Below are 18,898 nucleotides of genomic sequence, written 5' to 3' on the forward strand. Positions count from 1 at the left end.
CCGAAAGCCGAAACACAGGCTCCCACTGCCATCAGGAGCCAGGTGCGGAGTATGCACGCTTGCACTGCAAACTGAACGCCTCTAGTCTGGAGACCAAAGGCTGTGTCACCGGAGATATGGTAGAAGAGCGGCGGCAGCAGAAGCAGCAGCATCAAACGCCACAGCATGTGTGATGCCAGTGGGCTTCCCAGGCCACGCAGCAGGAATTCTGAGTGTTTTCAGACAGAAGGCTTGCTTGTGGAGTGAGGGGGCTTCCAGGCACTTAAGTAGGGAAGCTAACTTTGCTGATCCCAGGAGCGAGAGTCCAATTCTTTCTAGATGAGATGGGGCGGTAGAAGAGTGTCATGCCCTTGGGCAGTTATAGACAGCTTTAAAAGAGCTTCCTAACACTCGTCCAAGCAGAGCAAAGGCTAAGGGATTGTGTGCTTAGGAGACAAAGAAGCACAAGGCCAGCCCTTCTGCACGGCTTGTGAGGTGCTTGTGAGGGCACAACTGTATTCCAGGCATTTCTGATCATGAATTATAACTTATCAACTTCCCTAATAGGCCCTGTAATTGTGAGTATTGTTTGTTGTGACCATTGAAATGAATTTTTGAGTCCACCAGGGAAGCAGAGTGCTAGGGGAGGGATGTCTGGTGTCATGTAAGACTTGGTAAAGGGAAAAAAAAAGACTTGGTAAAGAAGATTGAAGGATGGAGGCATATCTGACCTCAACCTCAAAGGAATTGACCTTGGGCTGATGCGTTTGATTCTTTTTCCCCCTTGTGAAGTCAGAGGTGGTCAGATGTGACTGCCACATCATTCTTACACCATTCCTTGATGAATCCTTCCTAGATCTCTTTGGAATAGATTACAGCATCAGATGCATCCCAGCATTCTTCAATATATTTCCCTTAGAATTTACATTTGTCTGCCATCTATTGAGTTATGTGCTTACTCTTTACTTACACATTTATTGAGTGTCTCTTGTGTGCCAGACACTAATCTAAGCTTCGAGGCCACAGCAATGAATGACACAGACATAGTTTCTCCTTTTGTGTATCTTATGTTCAGGTTGTTTCCACCAATGACTGAATCTCGTTCTGCCTAGGTGCACCCTTCTACTTTCATGCCATCGTTTTGAGGGCAGAGAACGTATCTTATTCAATTTTGCACCCAAGGACAGATTGTTATAGACCAAGCCCGTGGCTGTTGAGTCCACTGGGACTCAGAATGGCCTAATAATGCGAAGTAGAACTGCCCTATTGGATCCAGAGTGGACCATCCGCAGAACACTGAGTAGAACTTCCCCCAGGCAGACATATGTACAGAAGCAGACTTCTCACACCTGATTCCCAAGGAGCAGCTGGTGAATTCAAACCTCTGACCTTGGGGTCAGTGGCCACGTACTTAGCCACTGTGTCACCAGCATTTTTCTGTGTAGCCATTAAAATTAATTGGCCCTTCCATCATCTTCACCTCACGACCACTCCATGCATGTCCGAGTCGAACTATGCTCCCTAGGATTTTCAGTGGCTGATTCCTTCCACGGCCGAGCACCAGGCTTTTCTTTTGAGGCCCTTTTGGGAGGACTCGCATTGCCCACCTTTAGGTTACCCGCTATACATATACATTTGTGTCATCCCGGAACTCCACGGTGCCTAGTAAAAGTCCACAGGGATTACAGTGGCTAGCACTAGAGAAGACAGCTTGAGGAGATAGAATGGTCAATGGAAGCGACTTCTGAGACCCCAGCAAAGGCACTCCCAGCCATGGGCACTGCCTATGTATCAAAATAGTCTTGCCCACTGACTCACATCATCTGAGATCCTCATAGTTTATTTGTAAAACAAGAAGTGGTCAGATATTTCTGATAATAGAAAAAATTAGAAAAGAGGCAAGTAGTTTAGATTATCTATATTCCCATTACTCCAAGTTCACTGCCACTGAATTGATTCTGGCTCGTAGCAGCCCTGTAGAATACAAGGTAGAACTACCCCTGTGGGTGCCTGAGGCTGTTGATCTTTGCAGGAGTACAGAGCCCCATCTTTCTTCTGCACAGTGGCTGCAGAGTCGGGACTGCCTACATTGAGGTTAGTAGCCCAACACAAAACTCACTAGGCCCACCCAGCTCCTTTCTAATACACCCAAATTTCATTAAATAGTAATATATTTTATCCTTTGTTTTTGCACCAGAGCTGAATTTTCCATCCATGTTGTTCTATAGCATTTTAAGGTCCCAAAGGAGAAGATGTGGAGATGAAATCTCTTGAAGAAAGGGGGATTTTCCCTTGGGGCAGCCACCATTATCAGAACCCCATGAATGTATTTGAAATAAAATCTAATTGAGCTTGAAGGGAAACATGATTTTTTAAAAGGAATATCCTTTTTTGTTTCCGGTAAATTGTTACACAGTGTTTAACATTGTTTAGAATGATTTTAGGAATTGACATTTTCTCTTTGCTAAACTTGTCATTTCTTTGGCTCACCTCATTCTCCCCGCATCTACCCCACATGACCAAATGCACGGATGCCGATGAGATAACTGTATAAACCTCCCACAGCCAAACACTCCATCTATGTAATTTTTTAAGTGACTGGCAGAAGTGCTTAGCATGTTGATATGATTTGATCTCTGTATTCAATATCTGCTGTCAGGAGAGACAAATTCCTGGAGAAGGACATCATGCTTGACAAAGCAGCCAGACAGTGGAAAGAGGCAGATCTTTGACAAGACGGACGGACACAGAGCCTGCATGGATAGGCTCAGACAGAAGAGCAGTTGTGAGGACAGCCCAGGGCCAGGCAGTGTTTCCTTCTGTTGTACACGGGGTCACTGTGAGTTGAAACGGACCCAGTGGCACATGAAAACAACATGTACTACACATTTAGAGAGAAGGGAAAAGACGATGAATCAAATACGGCAAAGAGAAGATACCCCTGTCTTTGTTCTTTTTTCAAAGAGGGATGTGGGTAGATAGGATGGAGGAAATAAAATATAAATACTTAACCGAGAAGTCTAAGAACAGCTACTCTTCCAATAAATCTAATAATGTCCATAAAGAGAGGATAACTGTTATGGATATCAGCAATCTCCCAGCTGACAAAATATTATGATAATTGGCACTTTTTTTGCGTGTGAGAATGAGCAGGTCTCTGACTTTGATGAGCTTGCATTCATTAGGTGTTTCTCTGGACATCTGTAAAGTGATTGAGTAAATCCTTCAGTCCTCTCTATCAGCAGACAAAGCACCATAAGATACCACGCACACTCAGCAAGTTCTCCTGGAAATAAAACACAATGAGTTATAAACAACTTGCACTAAACTTTAAAGTACCAATATCATTAATTCCTAAAGCAATGTGCCTTGCATCTGACATTGATCTTTTGAGTTTGGGCAGCTATTGTTATTGTCTTCAGTCTGGACAGAAAATTGAGACATGCAGAATGAATCAACAAAGTTTTTATGTAGCAAGTACGTGCCAGGACCAGGTCATAAAATATCAGCCTTCTGACTTCACACCTAGTTCTCTCTCTTTCACCCCCCAAAACTTGATCTGTGGAAAATTACTCATATCATGCAAAGGCATGGATAGCATTTGCATATGCAAAACAGCCGGCTTCTACAGGAGGGGGAGAAAAAAGATTTCAGCATGTGATATATGAGCCTCAAATTCCCAGGCCTGTCAACACATTCTTAGAGTATTTGACTCATTCATTCATTCATTTCAATAAATGCTTATTGAATGCCTAGAATGTTTCTGGTATTCTCCTAAGAAGGAACCCTGAGGGAATAGTGGGTCACAAATTGGGCTGCTGACCACAGGGTCAGTAGTTCAAAACTACTAGTCACACCATGGAGGAAGAAGCAGCTTTCTTGTCCCAGAAAGAGTTCCACTCCTGGAAACCTACAGGGCAGTGTTTCTCTACCCGTCAGCGTGGCCATGAGTTTGAATGAACGCGATGGCAGCAAGCTTGCGGTCCTAGGAATGACACGGGGCTCTTCAGAAAGTAGGTGGAACGAATGGAATTAAGAGATTATGAAATATTACCGTAAGCTTTTTGAAGCCCCTTTGTAGATATATGAGTGAACAGAGACAAACATTGTGGAGTTTATAATCTATGGGCAGGAACTAGAAAATAAAGAAACAAGTGTAATAAACTGTTAGATTTTAACACGTGTCAAAACTGTTATGGGGGAAAAATGAGAGAGAAAATTCATGGAGATTTAGAATACTGAAGGTTCCTGAAATTCCATAAACCCTTGGTTGATACTGTTTTAGGATCTTGTCACATTTACGCAGCCTGGGAAAAGTAAACCCTTCTCAAGATGACGGTGGTGAAATACATGTACTTTCAAGATCTCTCCATGCTTGCTGCCAGAGCTGTCAGTCAGCTCCTGGAGAAGTATACAGAAATGTTTCATGTCATACGCCATAGTCATCCATTCTTTAAAGTTTGTCCCCACCACCACACCCCTGTCTGCATCCTGGACTACTTATCACGCTCTGAAGTCTCACACGTCAGCCTTTACTTAAGTCAAAGGACACCACAGACCCCAATTCAGGCTTGTTTTGTTTTTTGTAAGAGGAAGCTCCAGAATATCACCATGCTTCGGGGGCTTTCTGTTGCCCTAGAGGTCAAATCTAAGCTCCTGATCATTCCTATGGAGTCAACTGTTGACCCATCCCACTGGCCCTGCTCCACTGTGAAGGGAAGTTTGAGCCAGTGTTTCAGCCGCTTGAGCTTCCTGTCCTCCTCCTGCAGTCCTTTCTGTTTGTCACTCTTTTGCCTGAATTATGCAAGCTCTCCCTTTGCTCCTTCCCTACGATCCCCAATAACTGAGCTATTAACATGCTCCCTGGGGCTCAGAATCTGCTTGTGGGAGAACTCAAACTAAGGCTACCTGTGTCTTTTCACCAATTGTACTAGATTTTTCCAGTTAATGTGACATGTTTCCAACTTGCCCGTTCTCCCTATGCATATATATTTACTTGACTCAGATGATAGATTCTTAGAAATTAAATCCCTGGTGGTACTGTGTGTTCATCATTGGGTTATAAATGGAATGGTTGATGATTCAAACTTGCCAGTCACTCTGAAGGAAAAAGATGAGACAATAAAGATGTTCAGCCTGAGAAACACTATAGCGCGGCTCACTATGTTCTTTGGGGTCACGAGGAGTTGGACTTGCCTAGATGGCATGGGTTTGATTTGTTGGCATTTTTCTTCTGTTGGAAGGCATATCATCTATCCATGGTATAAACATTTTCCAAAGCCTCTGTGACTGAGAGAGAGAGAGATTCCCCTGGGTTTTAGCCATACTACTTGAAGTCTGCTGTACATGTTTACAATCACGGTACCCTCCCCACCCCCACTCTTAATTTTCCTTCCTCTGGTTCCTATGACACCTTTGTCTTTGGCTCTCCTTCTTCCTCACTAATCACTATCACCTCACTCCTCCTTTAAGTGCTGTTTTCCCCAAAGGTCATCCCTCAGCTTGCTTCCTACTCCGTATTCCTCGAAATGCTTAATGTTAATTTAGGCTCGCGACCATTATTCCATGATCATGACATGCTCACATGTCGGCATCATTTCTGAGAGCTTCCTGAGCAAGATTAAGCCCAATGGCCTATGTAAGTGAACTATTTATGAATATATCTTAAATTGATCTTCCTTACGTCTAAAATTTCCCCAATTTCTCATATGTCTTCTTGGGATGACCTCCAAAGGGATTTTCTGTACCAAATCAATGTCTCAGAATCTGCTTGTGGGAGAACTCGAACTAAGATTGCCCCGTGTCCTATGCATTTCCAGAATGAGTTATCCTTCCACTCCACAATCTTATTTCACATCTTCTTATCTCATTTCCATTACTTTGGGAAGCCTTGTCTCTGATGTAATTTTGCTTCTCTGTAGTTTCTTCATAAGGAGACCTGCCTGTGGAGTGGTTATGCATTGGGTGCGATCCCAAAAGTCAGCAGTTTGAAACCACCAGCTGCTCCACAGAAGAAGACGGAACTTCTTCTCCTGTAAAAAGTTACAGTCTCAGAAACTCACAGGAAGCAGTTCTACTCTGTCCCATAGGATCTCCATGAGTCCGTAGCCATATGATGGCAGGTTTTTAACCTTTATTCAGGGAATGGAAAGAAAATACACTTTATAAGTCAGAGTTGATCATGCTACATCCAATGGTAAAAATGGCAATGGTCCTCTACTTCTTCCTCTGGATGATAAATCCAGTTATTGGAGAAGGCTAATGAGCATTCCTTATCTGGACCCTGTTTACTTGGCCAACCTCAAATTTTTCTCCAGCTTTCCTGAACTATTTGTACTCATCAAAGGCATGGGATGCTTTCTTGCTTCTGGAATTTGGCTTTTGCTGCACCAAGTTCAGATCTGTTCTGCATCTAATGGCACATTTATTTGTTCATTCCTCGCACTAAGCTTTAAGCAAAATCTAAAAGGTGCTCTTATCCATCTCTATGTGCCATTTTACAGATGAGGAAACCAAGATACACAGAGAGTAATTGACTTGTCATAAACCATACAGGTAAGAAAGTGGTAAGGCCAGGATGTTACTTCAGCATGTTTGTTTGCAACACTCATATAGAGGATTAGTGACGTAATACATGGCAGTAAACCAGTATTTGTCATCTAGTATAATGAGTATATTGAATGTAATTCGGTATTTTGATTTTCACCTTAGATTAGGTAACAACCATTTTCCATTATATCACACAGTCTTAACTACCAAATTTTCTTTAACTGAAAAGCATCAGTAGAAATATCATGCTGTTGAACATATGACTTTTAATCTTTCCTTATTATATTTAACACTGAGTATAATGAGTCCCTGAGAGAGGACATCATGAATGGTAGAGCAGAAGGTCCGAACACACGAGCGAGCCCCTCAATGAGATGGGTTGACACAGTGGCTCAAGAATGGGTTCAAACAGAACTAGTGTGAGGATGGCACGGGACACCGGGCAGCATCTCTTTCTATTGGACATAGGGTCGCTATGAGTCAGAACCAAAGGAATGGGACCTAATAACAACCAAATGAGAATTATTATACAAGATGTTTCCCCTCTTATGTTAGGTTATTTTTAAAAGAAGGATGTTTAGGAAAGAGTTTCTTACATATGAATTATGAGCTATGGGAATGAACCTTATTATGGTTCCTTTATTATATCACTTTTATATATTACTTTTCAAAGAAATTATATCAAAACTTGGTTCTGAAAGTCAGTTCAACAAGTATTTACAATTGTTGTGTGTGTATGTGTGTGTGTGTATAAGAAAGAGCTTTATATACAAGAGCAGTTGAGAAAATATCCCAGCTCAGTCTAGATCAAGTCCATAAGTCCAATATTAACCCATACATCCGATACCAATCTATAATATCCTCTTCAGACTCACGCAACACATGCACTGATGCTGAATGCAGGACGATCACAGACCAGTAAGTGGGAAGTTATGTGGAGCCAGTGGTGTTGTAAACAACAGCGCTGGCAGAGGTCTCCATGTGGCTTCTCCAGCTCAGGGCACTAGTGTAGTTCCATGTATCTTGTCAACTACAATGTCTCCCAGGGAGTGAGCTCAGGGAGAGAAAGAGAGAGAGAGCCTCTCTGCCTCCACGAAGGAAATATAGGCGTTCCCAGAATCCTCAGGGGAAGGCCATGCCCACACAGAGGCTTCATTGGCTATCTCCTGATTGACAGGCTAGACTCCACCCCTATACTCTCTCATTCTTTTGAATCATTTTATTGGAGGCTCATACAACTGTTATAAAATTTATTTCTGTTAATATAAACATTGCTCAAAGGACCCACAGTGTGTTAGTCCAGGTAGACTAGAAAAACAAATCCAGGTATACAAGAACAACTGAATATTGAGGAAACATCCCAGCCCAGTCCAGATCAAGTCCATAAGCCTGATATTAAACCAGATCTCTGATGCCAATGTATAAAATCCTCTTCTGACTCATGAAACACATGCAATGACACCAAATGCAGGAAAATCACAGGACAGTGGGTGGGAAGTCTTGTGGATCCAGTGGCATTATAAGCATCTCAGTGCTGGCAGGGGCTTCCACGTGGCTTCTCTGATTCCAGAGGTCTGGCTCCGTCAGCTTCTCTCCATGTATCTTCTCCACAGGGATGTCTCACATGGAGTGAACATGTGTCCTGCCTCCAAAAAGCTGTTTATCTCCTTAGCACCTCCAAATGAGGTAATCAAGCTACTATCTGATTGGAAGGCTAGACTCCACCCCTTCATTCTGAATCTTCAGATTGACACTAGATTATATAACTATCACACAGAGAAAGTAAATCCCATCTCCTTTCAACATGACCGACTTTCAAATATTTGAATTTAAAAGGAAGTTATGCAATGTCATCTGCACCTCTGTACTTTCAACTTCTCAACTCTTCCTCAGATATTTATTCTTTATGTTGAGCATCTCCACTTTTCCTTAAGCATTTCATCTGGCAAAATTACCAGGCTCTTAACTATCTAAGACATGGTCTCCTAAATACATTTCATGTGCCTAGGTATCTCATAGTTTTTGGACATTCTCGGCATAGTCTGACCAGTGCAGAGCACAGAGGGGCATTTTCAAGGCATCTATTTCCAGCAATGCAGATTGAGGTCACATTAGCATTTTTGACACTCAAGTATCCTGTTGAGTTGTGTTAATTTGCTGTTACCCGAATCCCCCATGTCTTTTTTCACATGGATTTTTATTGAGATTTCCTACATTCTGTACTTAAGTATATAATCTTACAGTTAAATGAAGTCATTTACATAGCTTATTATTAAACTTTAGTTGGGTTAAGCATATTGTTCCAGAATGTTGCAATACCTCTGAATTCTCAATTGGTACATCTGATGACTTAAGAAATACCTTTATGCTGTCTATATCTTCAGTGAAATAATTCATACAATTGTAGACAATTTCAAGTACAATGTCGATGACACATCCTTAGAGTCAGTCTTTGGTTGCTACCAATGAGAACCATTGAATGGCACCGTTTCACCATCAGTGAATCAACAGTGTGTGTCTACCCAAAAACCTTAACACTTAACTACATTCTGTTTCTGAAGCTATTACAGGAAACCTTGTTTAATGGCTCGTTGGAGCTAAATGAACCATCTCAATTCATTAGCATTAGAATGGTGACACAGACATGTTATTGTTAGAGGTAGGTTCAAATCCATGGCAGCCCTATCTATTCACAACAGAATGCAACACCATCTGGTCTCCCACCATCCTCCCAATTATTTCACGTTGGAGCCCATTGTTGCAATGGTTTAAATATATTGAAAGGAGTTGTGCAAACAAACGGTGAATTCAAACTGCACTGCATAGCTGCCCTATTTCTTAAATGTTAACTAACTGTAGTTGTTAGGTGCTGTCAAGAAGTCAATGGTGGCTCATAGCGATCCCATTTACAACACTACTGAGTCCTGTGCCGTCCTCACAGTCATTGCCATGTTTGAGCTCATTGCTGCAGCTCTTGTATCCATCCATCCCTTTATCATTGACCCTCTACCTCACCAAGCATGATGTCTCCTCCAGGGACTGTTACTTCCTGGTAACGTGTATGTCCAAAATATGTAAGACAAAGTCTTGCCATCCTTGCTTTTCAGAACATTTCTTTTTTCACAACTTCTATGTCAGATTTGTTCCATCTTCTGGCAGTCCATGGTATATTCATAATCTTTGCCAATGCCATCATGCCAATCCATCTTCTCTTTTTGGTTATTTCTTACTCATCGTCCGTTGTTTGCATTCATAGGAGGTGATTAAAAATTCCCTGTTTGCTCGGGCACGCCGTAGTCCTCAAGGTGACATCTTTGCTTCAACTGTCACATGCTAATATGAAATTATGCATCAGACTCTTTTCCATCATTCCTGTTGCTCTGCTGCCGCAGCCATAAAGGTCAAGTTGTGCAATTTTAGCAGGTACAAGATTTCCCCCAGACCCAGGAGGTGCTATGCCAGGACCAATGAAAAGGTTTTCTGATTTCTTAAAGCAAGATGCAAATCGGCATTCCTTTTTCAAGAGGAACCCTCCGCAGATAAACTGGACTGTTCTCTACAGAAGGGACAATCAGAAGAAATGAAAAAAGAAATGAACCCCCCTTGCAGTCAAATTCCAGAGGGCCATCACTGGTGCATCTCTTGCTGATAGAATGGCCAAGCGGAATCAGAAGCCTGGAGTCAGAAAGAGCCCATGAGAACAGGCTCTCAGGGCTGCCGAGGAAGCAGATACAAAAAGCCAGCCCCTCAAAAGGCAGCAATGGCTGCTACTGAGGCCCCCGCAAAGGCAGCCCGCAGGCAAATGACTGAGTAGCCTGTGAATGCTCCGCCTTCTCTAAGTTGGCAAATGATGTCAGGCAAATGTTTGTACTTGTTGACTTCTTTATGAACTTAGCATCTCCCCGTGGGAAATGTCCTGTACACAGCCACATGTACGATGTCAACTACCATAGGGGCGCACCGAAACAACAGCAAATGATCATTTTAGCTCCCCCCCCCAATATCAGTGATATAAACTAACAAAGCAGAAATATGACTGCTACTCTGAGATTTCCCTCATATTTATTTTCTTTTTCGGCTTTAAAATCCCAACCATTCTGCTTTAGGAAAAAGCAGACTGCCTTTTCCCCCCACTTTTAAAAATCACAAGCGTAGCTATCATAGCCACTTCAACACCCGTGTCTTGTCATTCTAATATCAAGACTGCCTCCATGTTCCCTTTCCTTTGAGATTGGGTCACGTTTTTGTTCCTTTTTTTCATAGTTTGTGATAATATCTTAGGCTATGTTTTTGAGTCATAATTATACAGACTTCAGATTCTGTTTTGTATCCTTGCCTAATCCCAACTTTCTGTTCTAACATGTAGCTTACTTGACGACGCTCGATTTCCACGTGGACTTTCCTATGGTGGGGAGCAGTCAAAGTCTCCATCTGATCTGAATTCTCAAGGGAGGATGAATGTCTGATTATGCCTCTGGGCATTACTGGGATAACTGCTGGTAAAATAAAACATTTCTAATAGTTCAAGATGTTAATGGAGTGATTTATTTTCCAGGGTGCTGATTGGTTCTCCTCTAGTGGGCCAACCCAAGAACAGAACTGGAGATGTGTATAAGTGTCCAGTGGGGAGAGGTGAATCACTACCTTGTATAAAATTGGATCTACCAGGTAGGTAAAGTCAAACAGGGAAATATGGGGTCAAATCCTGCCCAGTTTTCTAAGTGGAAAAAAAAATCAAGCAACACAGATAACTTTAGAAGCACTCTTGTAACCCTTCTTCACATCTTGTCATTCGATTCACATGGAATCAGTCTTTGCACCCCTCTCCCCTGGATTTAGAAACTCACCGTCGAGGACTCACACTTGTACCAGCTCTTACTGGTTTTATCACTTTTAACTCCCTTACTTCTCAGGCGCTTTTTGTGAACCACGCTGGCTTTTTCTTCACAGGCCCTCCACAAAATGTATATGAGTATTTAAATTCTAAAAGGAAACAGTACAAGAAGCCTTGTAATAGGCAAATATACCTTTGAAAGGAGGATAACAGAAAACAGAAGACAAAACCTTAGAATAGGTTTAATGCAAACAACACTATAATTAGAAAACTACAAATACTATTAGAACAACCTAGAAATTAAAATCCTAACAATGTTCTATAAAATATTATGTACCCAAACAAACAAACAAACAAACAAACAAACAAAATGTTATGTACCCTGGAAATGACATTTAGGCCTAACAAGCTTATTTTCTCTTTTTCATTTTTTTGGTCCTATAATTTTCATACCTCCTCTTTTTCAGCTGAAATTTCTGATATATTCATTCTGAATTTTTTCCTTTTAAATCCACGAGCGTAGTTATCATGACCACGGTAGCATTCTTGTCTTGTAACTAATATCAAGACTATCTGTCACTTTTCGTTTATTACCTTTCCTTTCAGTTTGGGTCTCATTTTTCCATAAATCTACTAGTTTGGCTTTGAATCTTAGATTAAGTTTTTGAACTGTAAGCAAAAAGACTTCAGACTTCGTTTTTTGTCCTTCAATTGTCTTATTTATTTGTTTATTTTGTTTTGATTTAACATGTAGTTTACTTGACCAAACCCAGTTTTCAAATTGACTTTCCTATAACAGAGGGCAGTTGAAATCTATATTTGGTTCTTTGAATTTTAGCCAGATTGTTTGAATACTTTCCTGAGCACTCACCACTTCAGCTTCTCCAGATATTTAGACAGACTAGAGATGCATACATTAGAACTCTCCTTCCATGGCCCTCCCTTCTGGAGTGTACCCCCTCTCCGTTTACCCTTGCTGCCTATCTTTGTCCTCTATTTGTAAGACTGTGTGTACTCTTATCTCAGGGGAGAAAAATGTATCAAAAACCTACAAAGACAATAAACTCGCCTTGTTCCAATGTCTGTAGGGATCCTGGCTGCACAGTGGCTATAAGATGAGCTGCTAATCGCAAGGTCAGCAGTTCCAAACCATCACCTGCTCCTTGGGAGAAAGATGAGACTTTCTGTTTCCTAAACAGTTCCAGTGTGAGAGACCCTCAGAGGCAGTTTTACCCTGTCCTGTAGCATTGCTGTGAGTCAGAATCAACGCAATGGTAGTGAGACTATATTTTAATTTGGAGTGCCAATCTCTTATTCCACGTCTAGACTGCCATCATGTTTCTGCTTGGTTTTGACTCCTTTCCAATGTCCTCAGGGAGTTTTTCCGTCTGCTGCTGCTCTTTTTCCCTGGTTTTTGGGTGTGATTTGCAAGAGGGTTGTTCTGATGGCAGCTCCGTCTCCCTGCCTGGAAGCTTGAATGGAGAATGAAACCGATCTCAAGGTTTAGCTATATCGAGAACAATTTGAATGCAGTTTCTAGTAGTCTCAGTGGTGCTGACTCTGGGTCAGTCTGGACATAAAAGATGCACCCCGATGATTTGAGAGTTGCCTAGATAGTAGCCCCAGTCTACATGCATTCTAATCAAGCCAGACTAAATTCTTGGGCAAAGACCAACATTCAGATTACGAAGTCAAGCTGACCCTTCAGGAATCTCTCCTTCTAATCTCTATATATTATTATCGTAAGAATAAATCCTTGACATAAAAAATAGATAAATCTGTCTTGAACCAGAATTGTACCACTTTCTATTCCTTCAGTTGATATATAGGGTTTGGGAGCCTTTGCTATTGTGGTCTAATTTATTTTTTTAACATTATTAATGGGAGTAGATGAAAAACCTCTTGCTAATTTTCGTCAGTTAGCATATTTCGGAACCTCACATTCCTATTTGAGATGTCAAATATGCTGCCTTCATGTATTTCTTTTATCTAAACTTACTACCCACTGTTCTGACCTAGCTTTAGTTTTCTTTGTAACCCATTATTAGGACATCATTCGATGTCCCCACGATGTTAAAAGGAAAGGTCAAACCACTTTCACTTGAGTTTTTCTTTCTGGTGTCCTCCTCCCCTCCCTGCGCCTCCTGCATAGAAATTGTTGGCCATTTCTAATGAAGTCTGGAAGATGATATTATCGTGACAAACTTGTGAGACCAAGTGTTCTATTTATTTTAATTAGCAAAAATGTGTGAAAAAACAATCTCACAGTCTCATTGCTCTGCTAGTTCTGCATTCTTTTACAGTTCAACAAAACTATTTGAGACTCTGATCCCAACACAGAGTCTGGGACATAAGCCAGCCTTTTGGCCTTAACTTGATCATTATATTCCTTAATAATACTTTGAAGGCTATTTGGTGGAACCAAAAGAAAAATGTGCAAAGTCTGAGCAAAGCAAATAGAATGTGTTAATGAGAAGACACTTTGTTTTCCATCCTCATAAATGTGTTCTATTTTTAGTTCAAACATCAATTCCCAATGTCACAGAAGTAAAGGAGAACATGACATTTGGATCAACTTTAGTCACCAACCCAAATGGAGGGTTTCTGGTAAGGAAGGAATGAGTAATAATATTCAACGATGCCGGGAATTCTATCATTATACGTCTTTGGAGAATCTGTTATCAGATTGCTAATCCGATATTGTTGTTGTTCTTGTCACTTTTTCACAGGCATGTGGGCCCTTATATGCATATAAATGTGGACATCAACATTACACTACTGGGATCTGTTCTGACGTCAGCCCCTCATTTCAAGTCTTGAATTCAATTGCCCCCGTTCAAGGTACCGATTTCATGTCATGTCTTTGTATGTTTGCAAAAGCGTTCAGCAATGAATGAGACATACTGGTAGTTTGCACAGAAGCATACCAGAAAGCTTAAAGTAATTCCTCAGCTACCAGCATTACCAAATTAGGTAACTTGTGCTTTGCCAATTCAATATATAAGCCAACCTCGGTGCTATCTGGGGAATTGATCTTAGTGTAAATAGCCTTTACAAAATCATATTTAAAAAATCAGAGCTAGAACTGTCACAGCACCTTTGTTTAGAGGTTGTGGCCCTTGGTGGAAAGTCGTCACGGTTGAAATAAACACAGAATTAACACTGGGACATGAGGCCCAGGTTGAGGTTTCCAAAGACAGCTTTTATATAATAGAGTTATTCATATACTTCCCCCAAACCCACACTTACTGCCCTAGAGCCCAAACTCACTCACAGGGACACTACAGGACAAACTAGACTGCCCCTGGGGTTTTCCAGGACTGTAACTTTTTAAAAAAATAAATCATTTTATTGGGGGCTCATACAACTCTTATCACAATCCATTCATCCATCCATTGTGTCAAGCATATTTGTACATTTGTTGTCATCATCATTTCCAAAATATTTTCTTTCTACTTGAGCCACTGGTGTGAGCTCATTTTTCCCCTCCCTCCCCCACCCTCCCTCCCTCATGAACCCTTGATAATGTAACTTTTTATGAGGGCAGGGAGCCTCATCTTTCTCCCCTGAAGTAGCTGGTGGTTTTAAACTGCTGACCTGAGGGTTTGCAGTGCAACTCCTAACCCACCGTGTCACCAGAGCTCCACTTGACATACATTAGTGAAAATGAAATAGAGATGGTTTTTAATTGATGTGTGTGTTTGAGCCTTCTAAGCGCTACTTCAGGTTTTCTCCAACTATTCATGAAAGATAAGCCCCCTCCTTTGCATCATAGCAGTTCATCTCTGAAAATTAGTCTCTGCCAGCCATGCAAATACTGCACACACCTCTAAAATCATAGACTCCAACTGGCTCAACGGGCTCCTTTCGTTACAGCATGCAGCACTCTGCTGGACATTGTCATCGTGCTAGACGGCTCCAACAGCATTTACCCTTGGGACAGTGTTACGGCGTTTTTAAACGACCTCCTTAAAAGAATGGATATTGGGCCTAAACAGACACAGGTAAGGGACTGTGCCTTTGAATCCCTGCTGTTATGAAGATTAAAAATGATCAGATTTGTAAAAAAAAATTCTATGAAAGTAAATGGATCGCTAATGCTGACACTCAGGATACAGTTTATATTTCACTTCTCTGTTTATTTCTGTAGTTCTCTGAACAGAAAGTATCCATTTTTACAGACACATAGCTTAATTCTGAAGAGAAGAAGAAGTCTAGCCACACAACGGACTACTGTCCAACGTTAAGCAGTCATGATGAGTCCGTGAAGCATCTCATGACATGCATGGACCTGCAGGATATTATTGTGCTGAGTGAAATTCATCAAACACATAAGGACAAATGTTGCGTGAGAACACTGTTATTAAAACAAACAAACAAGCAAGCAAGCAAAACACCCCACGCAAACACGCAAAGGATTTCACGCTAAAAGACACAGACGTCGATGGTTGCCAGAGGTGGGAGGGTTTCCCAGAGGAAGGGAAAGTCACGGGCTAGATTGTGCTCATCTCCACTGAGTTGACTCTTCCCTGCAGTGACCCCATGGAGCAGGACAGAAGGACCCCTCCCCGTTCCTGAGACTGTAGTGCTTTAGAGGACGGGCCCTCCTCTTTCCTGAGAAGTTGGCTCTGTGCCATTTGTTGGTGTACAGACTAGAGAGTGTGGTCAGTGCAGACTGCTACTGCAGATGAGATGGGAGTGACCAGCCCTAGTGGCACCGGGGGTCAGTCTTAGGCTGCTTATTCAAATGGCAGCAGTAAACCCATAAGTTAGGTCAGTCTGCGTCTCTAGAGATTTATAGTCTCAGAAACTCTACGGAGAAGTTCTCTTCTGCCCAGTAAGGCTGCTGTGGGTCAGAGCCAGCTTGATGGCAGTGGATTTTTTAACCTCACAGAAAAATGTCGTGGTGCTGTGCTCCCACAGTGGATAGTCCTCTGTAGATGGCTTCTTCCCCTTCCCCTTTAAAATAAACTTTCATCGATCCATAAAATCAAAGCAGTAAGGAAGCCTTGGAGTTAATTTAGCTCCAAACTTTTATTTGTGGAGGGGACACTAGAATTAAGTGACTTCTTCAAGGCTGCCTTGCTTGTTGATGGCAAGTTGGGGCACGTGGCTTTCTGCTCAAATCCAATGTTCTTTTGCCCTTGAGAGGTCTATTTTTTGAGAGGTTCTTTGGAAATTAAAAATAGAAGACTTGACTGTGAGTTGCACTTGAATTGTGCTGCTGGAGAAGAACATTGAAACTGCAATGGACTACTCAAAGGACAAACCCATCTGTCTTGGAAGAAGGACAGAGTGCTCCTTAGAGGCAAGGGTGGCCATGCATCGCCGTACATAGTCTGGACATGCTGTCAGGAGAGACCAGTCCCTGGCGAAAAAGAGGAAGGACCCCAACAAGACGGGGGGCACTGCTGCTGCCATTGGGCTCACGCATGGGCGTAATCGTGACAATGACACAGGTCCGTGCAGTGTTTCGTTGTGTTGTGCAGAGGGTCGACTGTGGGTTGGTGCCAACTCGATGGCATCTACAAACAGTATCAGCCACAGCCTATGAGCCTGAAAAGAACAGATAAATCACAACCCAGGTGTAACAGACACCAGGTGTAAGGGGAAACGCTCACAACATACAGACACGTGTGTTGGAAGTGACTTGCTACTACAACGGATTTATACCCCGCAGAAGAAGACTGCTGCACTTCCCTGGCTCCTTGAGGTGAGGTGGTCAGGACTTGTTTTTCTCTGCACTTGTTGGCCATGGAGTTACCAGACCACAAGGTGTACTAGCAGCCTTCCCGCACTGAAAGACGTGCCGCTGACCACCACCCTCAGAGTCAATGACCTTTCTGGAAAGATGTCCACCTTCCCCTCCGGGTGCTCATACAGCTTCTACTCCACACTAGTAACACTGAGTTTTTCGCTTCGTATTTGCTTATGAGACTGGGGAGTGTGACTCCTGCCTTTGGGAGTTCAGCGGAGTCCCTCTTGTGTGAGGCATCTCCACTAAGACGCTGTGTGGAAAGGGAATGGTGGATTGATGGTTTAACCTCTGTCCCTTTTACGCACGCACACTATTGATCGCAGCGAGGAAAGCTCAGATAGCACAAGACACTTCAGAGTCTCTGCACAGCTTGTGGGATGGTCTTCTTTTTTAAAATTATATTAGGGGCTCATACAACTCTTATCACAATCCATGCATATACATACATCAATTGTATAAAGCACATCTGCACATCCCCTGCCCTAATCATTCTCAAAGCATTTGCTCTCTACTTAAGCCTTGTGCATCAGGTCCTCTCTTTTTGCCCCTCCCTCCCTGCTCCCCTCTCCCTCATGTGCCCTTGGTAATTTATACATTGTTATTTTGTCATATCTTGCCCTATCCGGAGTCTCCCTTTCCCACCTTCTCTGCTGTCCATCTCCCAGGGAGGAGGTCACATGTGGATCCTTGTAATCAGTTCCCCCTTTCCAACCCACTCACCCTCCACTCTCCCAGCATCGCTCCTCACACTCCTGGTCCTGAAGGTATCATCTACCCTGGATTCCCTGTGACTCCAGCTCCCATATGCACCAGTGTACAACCTGTGCCCTATCCAGTCCTGCAAGGTAGAATTTGGATCATGTTAGTTGGGGGGAGGAAGCATCCAGGATCTGGGGGAAAGCTGTATTCTTCATCGGTACTACATCTCACCCTGACTGACCCATCTCCTCTCCTAAACCCCTCTGTGAGGGGATCTCCAGTGGCTGACAAATGTCCTTTGGGTCTCCACTCTGCACTTCCCACTTCATTCAGTATGGTATATATATATATATATATCTCACTATGGTATATATATATATATATATATATATATATACCATAGTGATGCCTTATACCATATGATGCCTTATACCTGGTCCCTTTGGCACCTCATGATTGCACAGGCTGGTGCGCTTCTTCCATGTGGACTTTATTGCTTCTGAGCTAGATGGCTGCTTGTTCACCTTCAAGCCTTTAAGACCCCAGGCACTATCTCTTTTGATAGCTGGGCACCATCAGCTTTCTTTACCACATTTGCTTATGCACCCGTTTGTTTTCCACGATTGTATCATGGAGGTGTGCAGCCACTGATACGATTTTTTGTTCTTTGATGCCTGATAACTGATCCCTTCGGGACCACGTGATCACACAGGCTGGTGTGTTCTTCCATGTGGGCTTTGTTTCTTCTGAGCTAGATGGCCGCTTGTTTATCTTCAAGCCTTTAAGACCCCAGACACTATCTATTTTGATAGCTGGGCATCATCAGCTTTCTTCACCACATTTACTTGTTCACCCGCTTTGGCTTCAGCAGTTGTATCGGGAGGGTGAGCATCATAGAGTGCCAATTTAATAAAAGAAAGTATTTATGCATTGTGGGAGTGCTTGAGTAGAGGCCCAAGGTCCTTCCGCCACCTTAATACTTAACCTATAAATATAGACACATAGATCTATTTCCCCATCCTCATATATATATTTGCATGTATGTGTCTTTGTCTAGACCTCCATAAATGCCCTTTGAC

At 42.4% G+C, this 18,898-nt stretch overlaps 1 protein-coding gene across 2 annotated transcripts in view; it reads left to right on the top strand.

Annotated features, from left to right (window-relative positions):
• Positions 1 to 18,898, top strand: part of ITGA1 (integrin subunit alpha 1) — a 203,102-nt gene that overhangs the window by 81,780 nt on the left and 102,424 nt on the right. For both annotated transcript variants that reach the window (XM_075541021.1, XM_075541022.1), the window contains exons 3-6: positions 11,084 to 11,196; positions 13,881 to 13,969; positions 14,092 to 14,203; positions 15,239 to 15,366. In XM_075541021.1, coding sequence (XP_075397136.1) covers positions 11,084 to 11,196; positions 13,881 to 13,969; positions 14,092 to 14,203; positions 15,239 to 15,366 — 442 coding nt within the window. The remainder of the gene's footprint in view (positions 1 to 11,083; positions 11,197 to 13,880; positions 13,970 to 14,091; positions 14,204 to 15,238; positions 15,367 to 18,898) is intronic.

Source organism: Tenrec ecaudatus, chromosome 2, assembly GCF_050624435.1.
Source record: "Tenrec ecaudatus isolate mTenEca1 chromosome 2, mTenEca1.hap1, whole genome shotgun sequence".
NCBI lineage: Eukaryota > Metazoa > Chordata > Mammalia > Afrosoricida > Tenrecidae > Tenrec > Tenrec ecaudatus.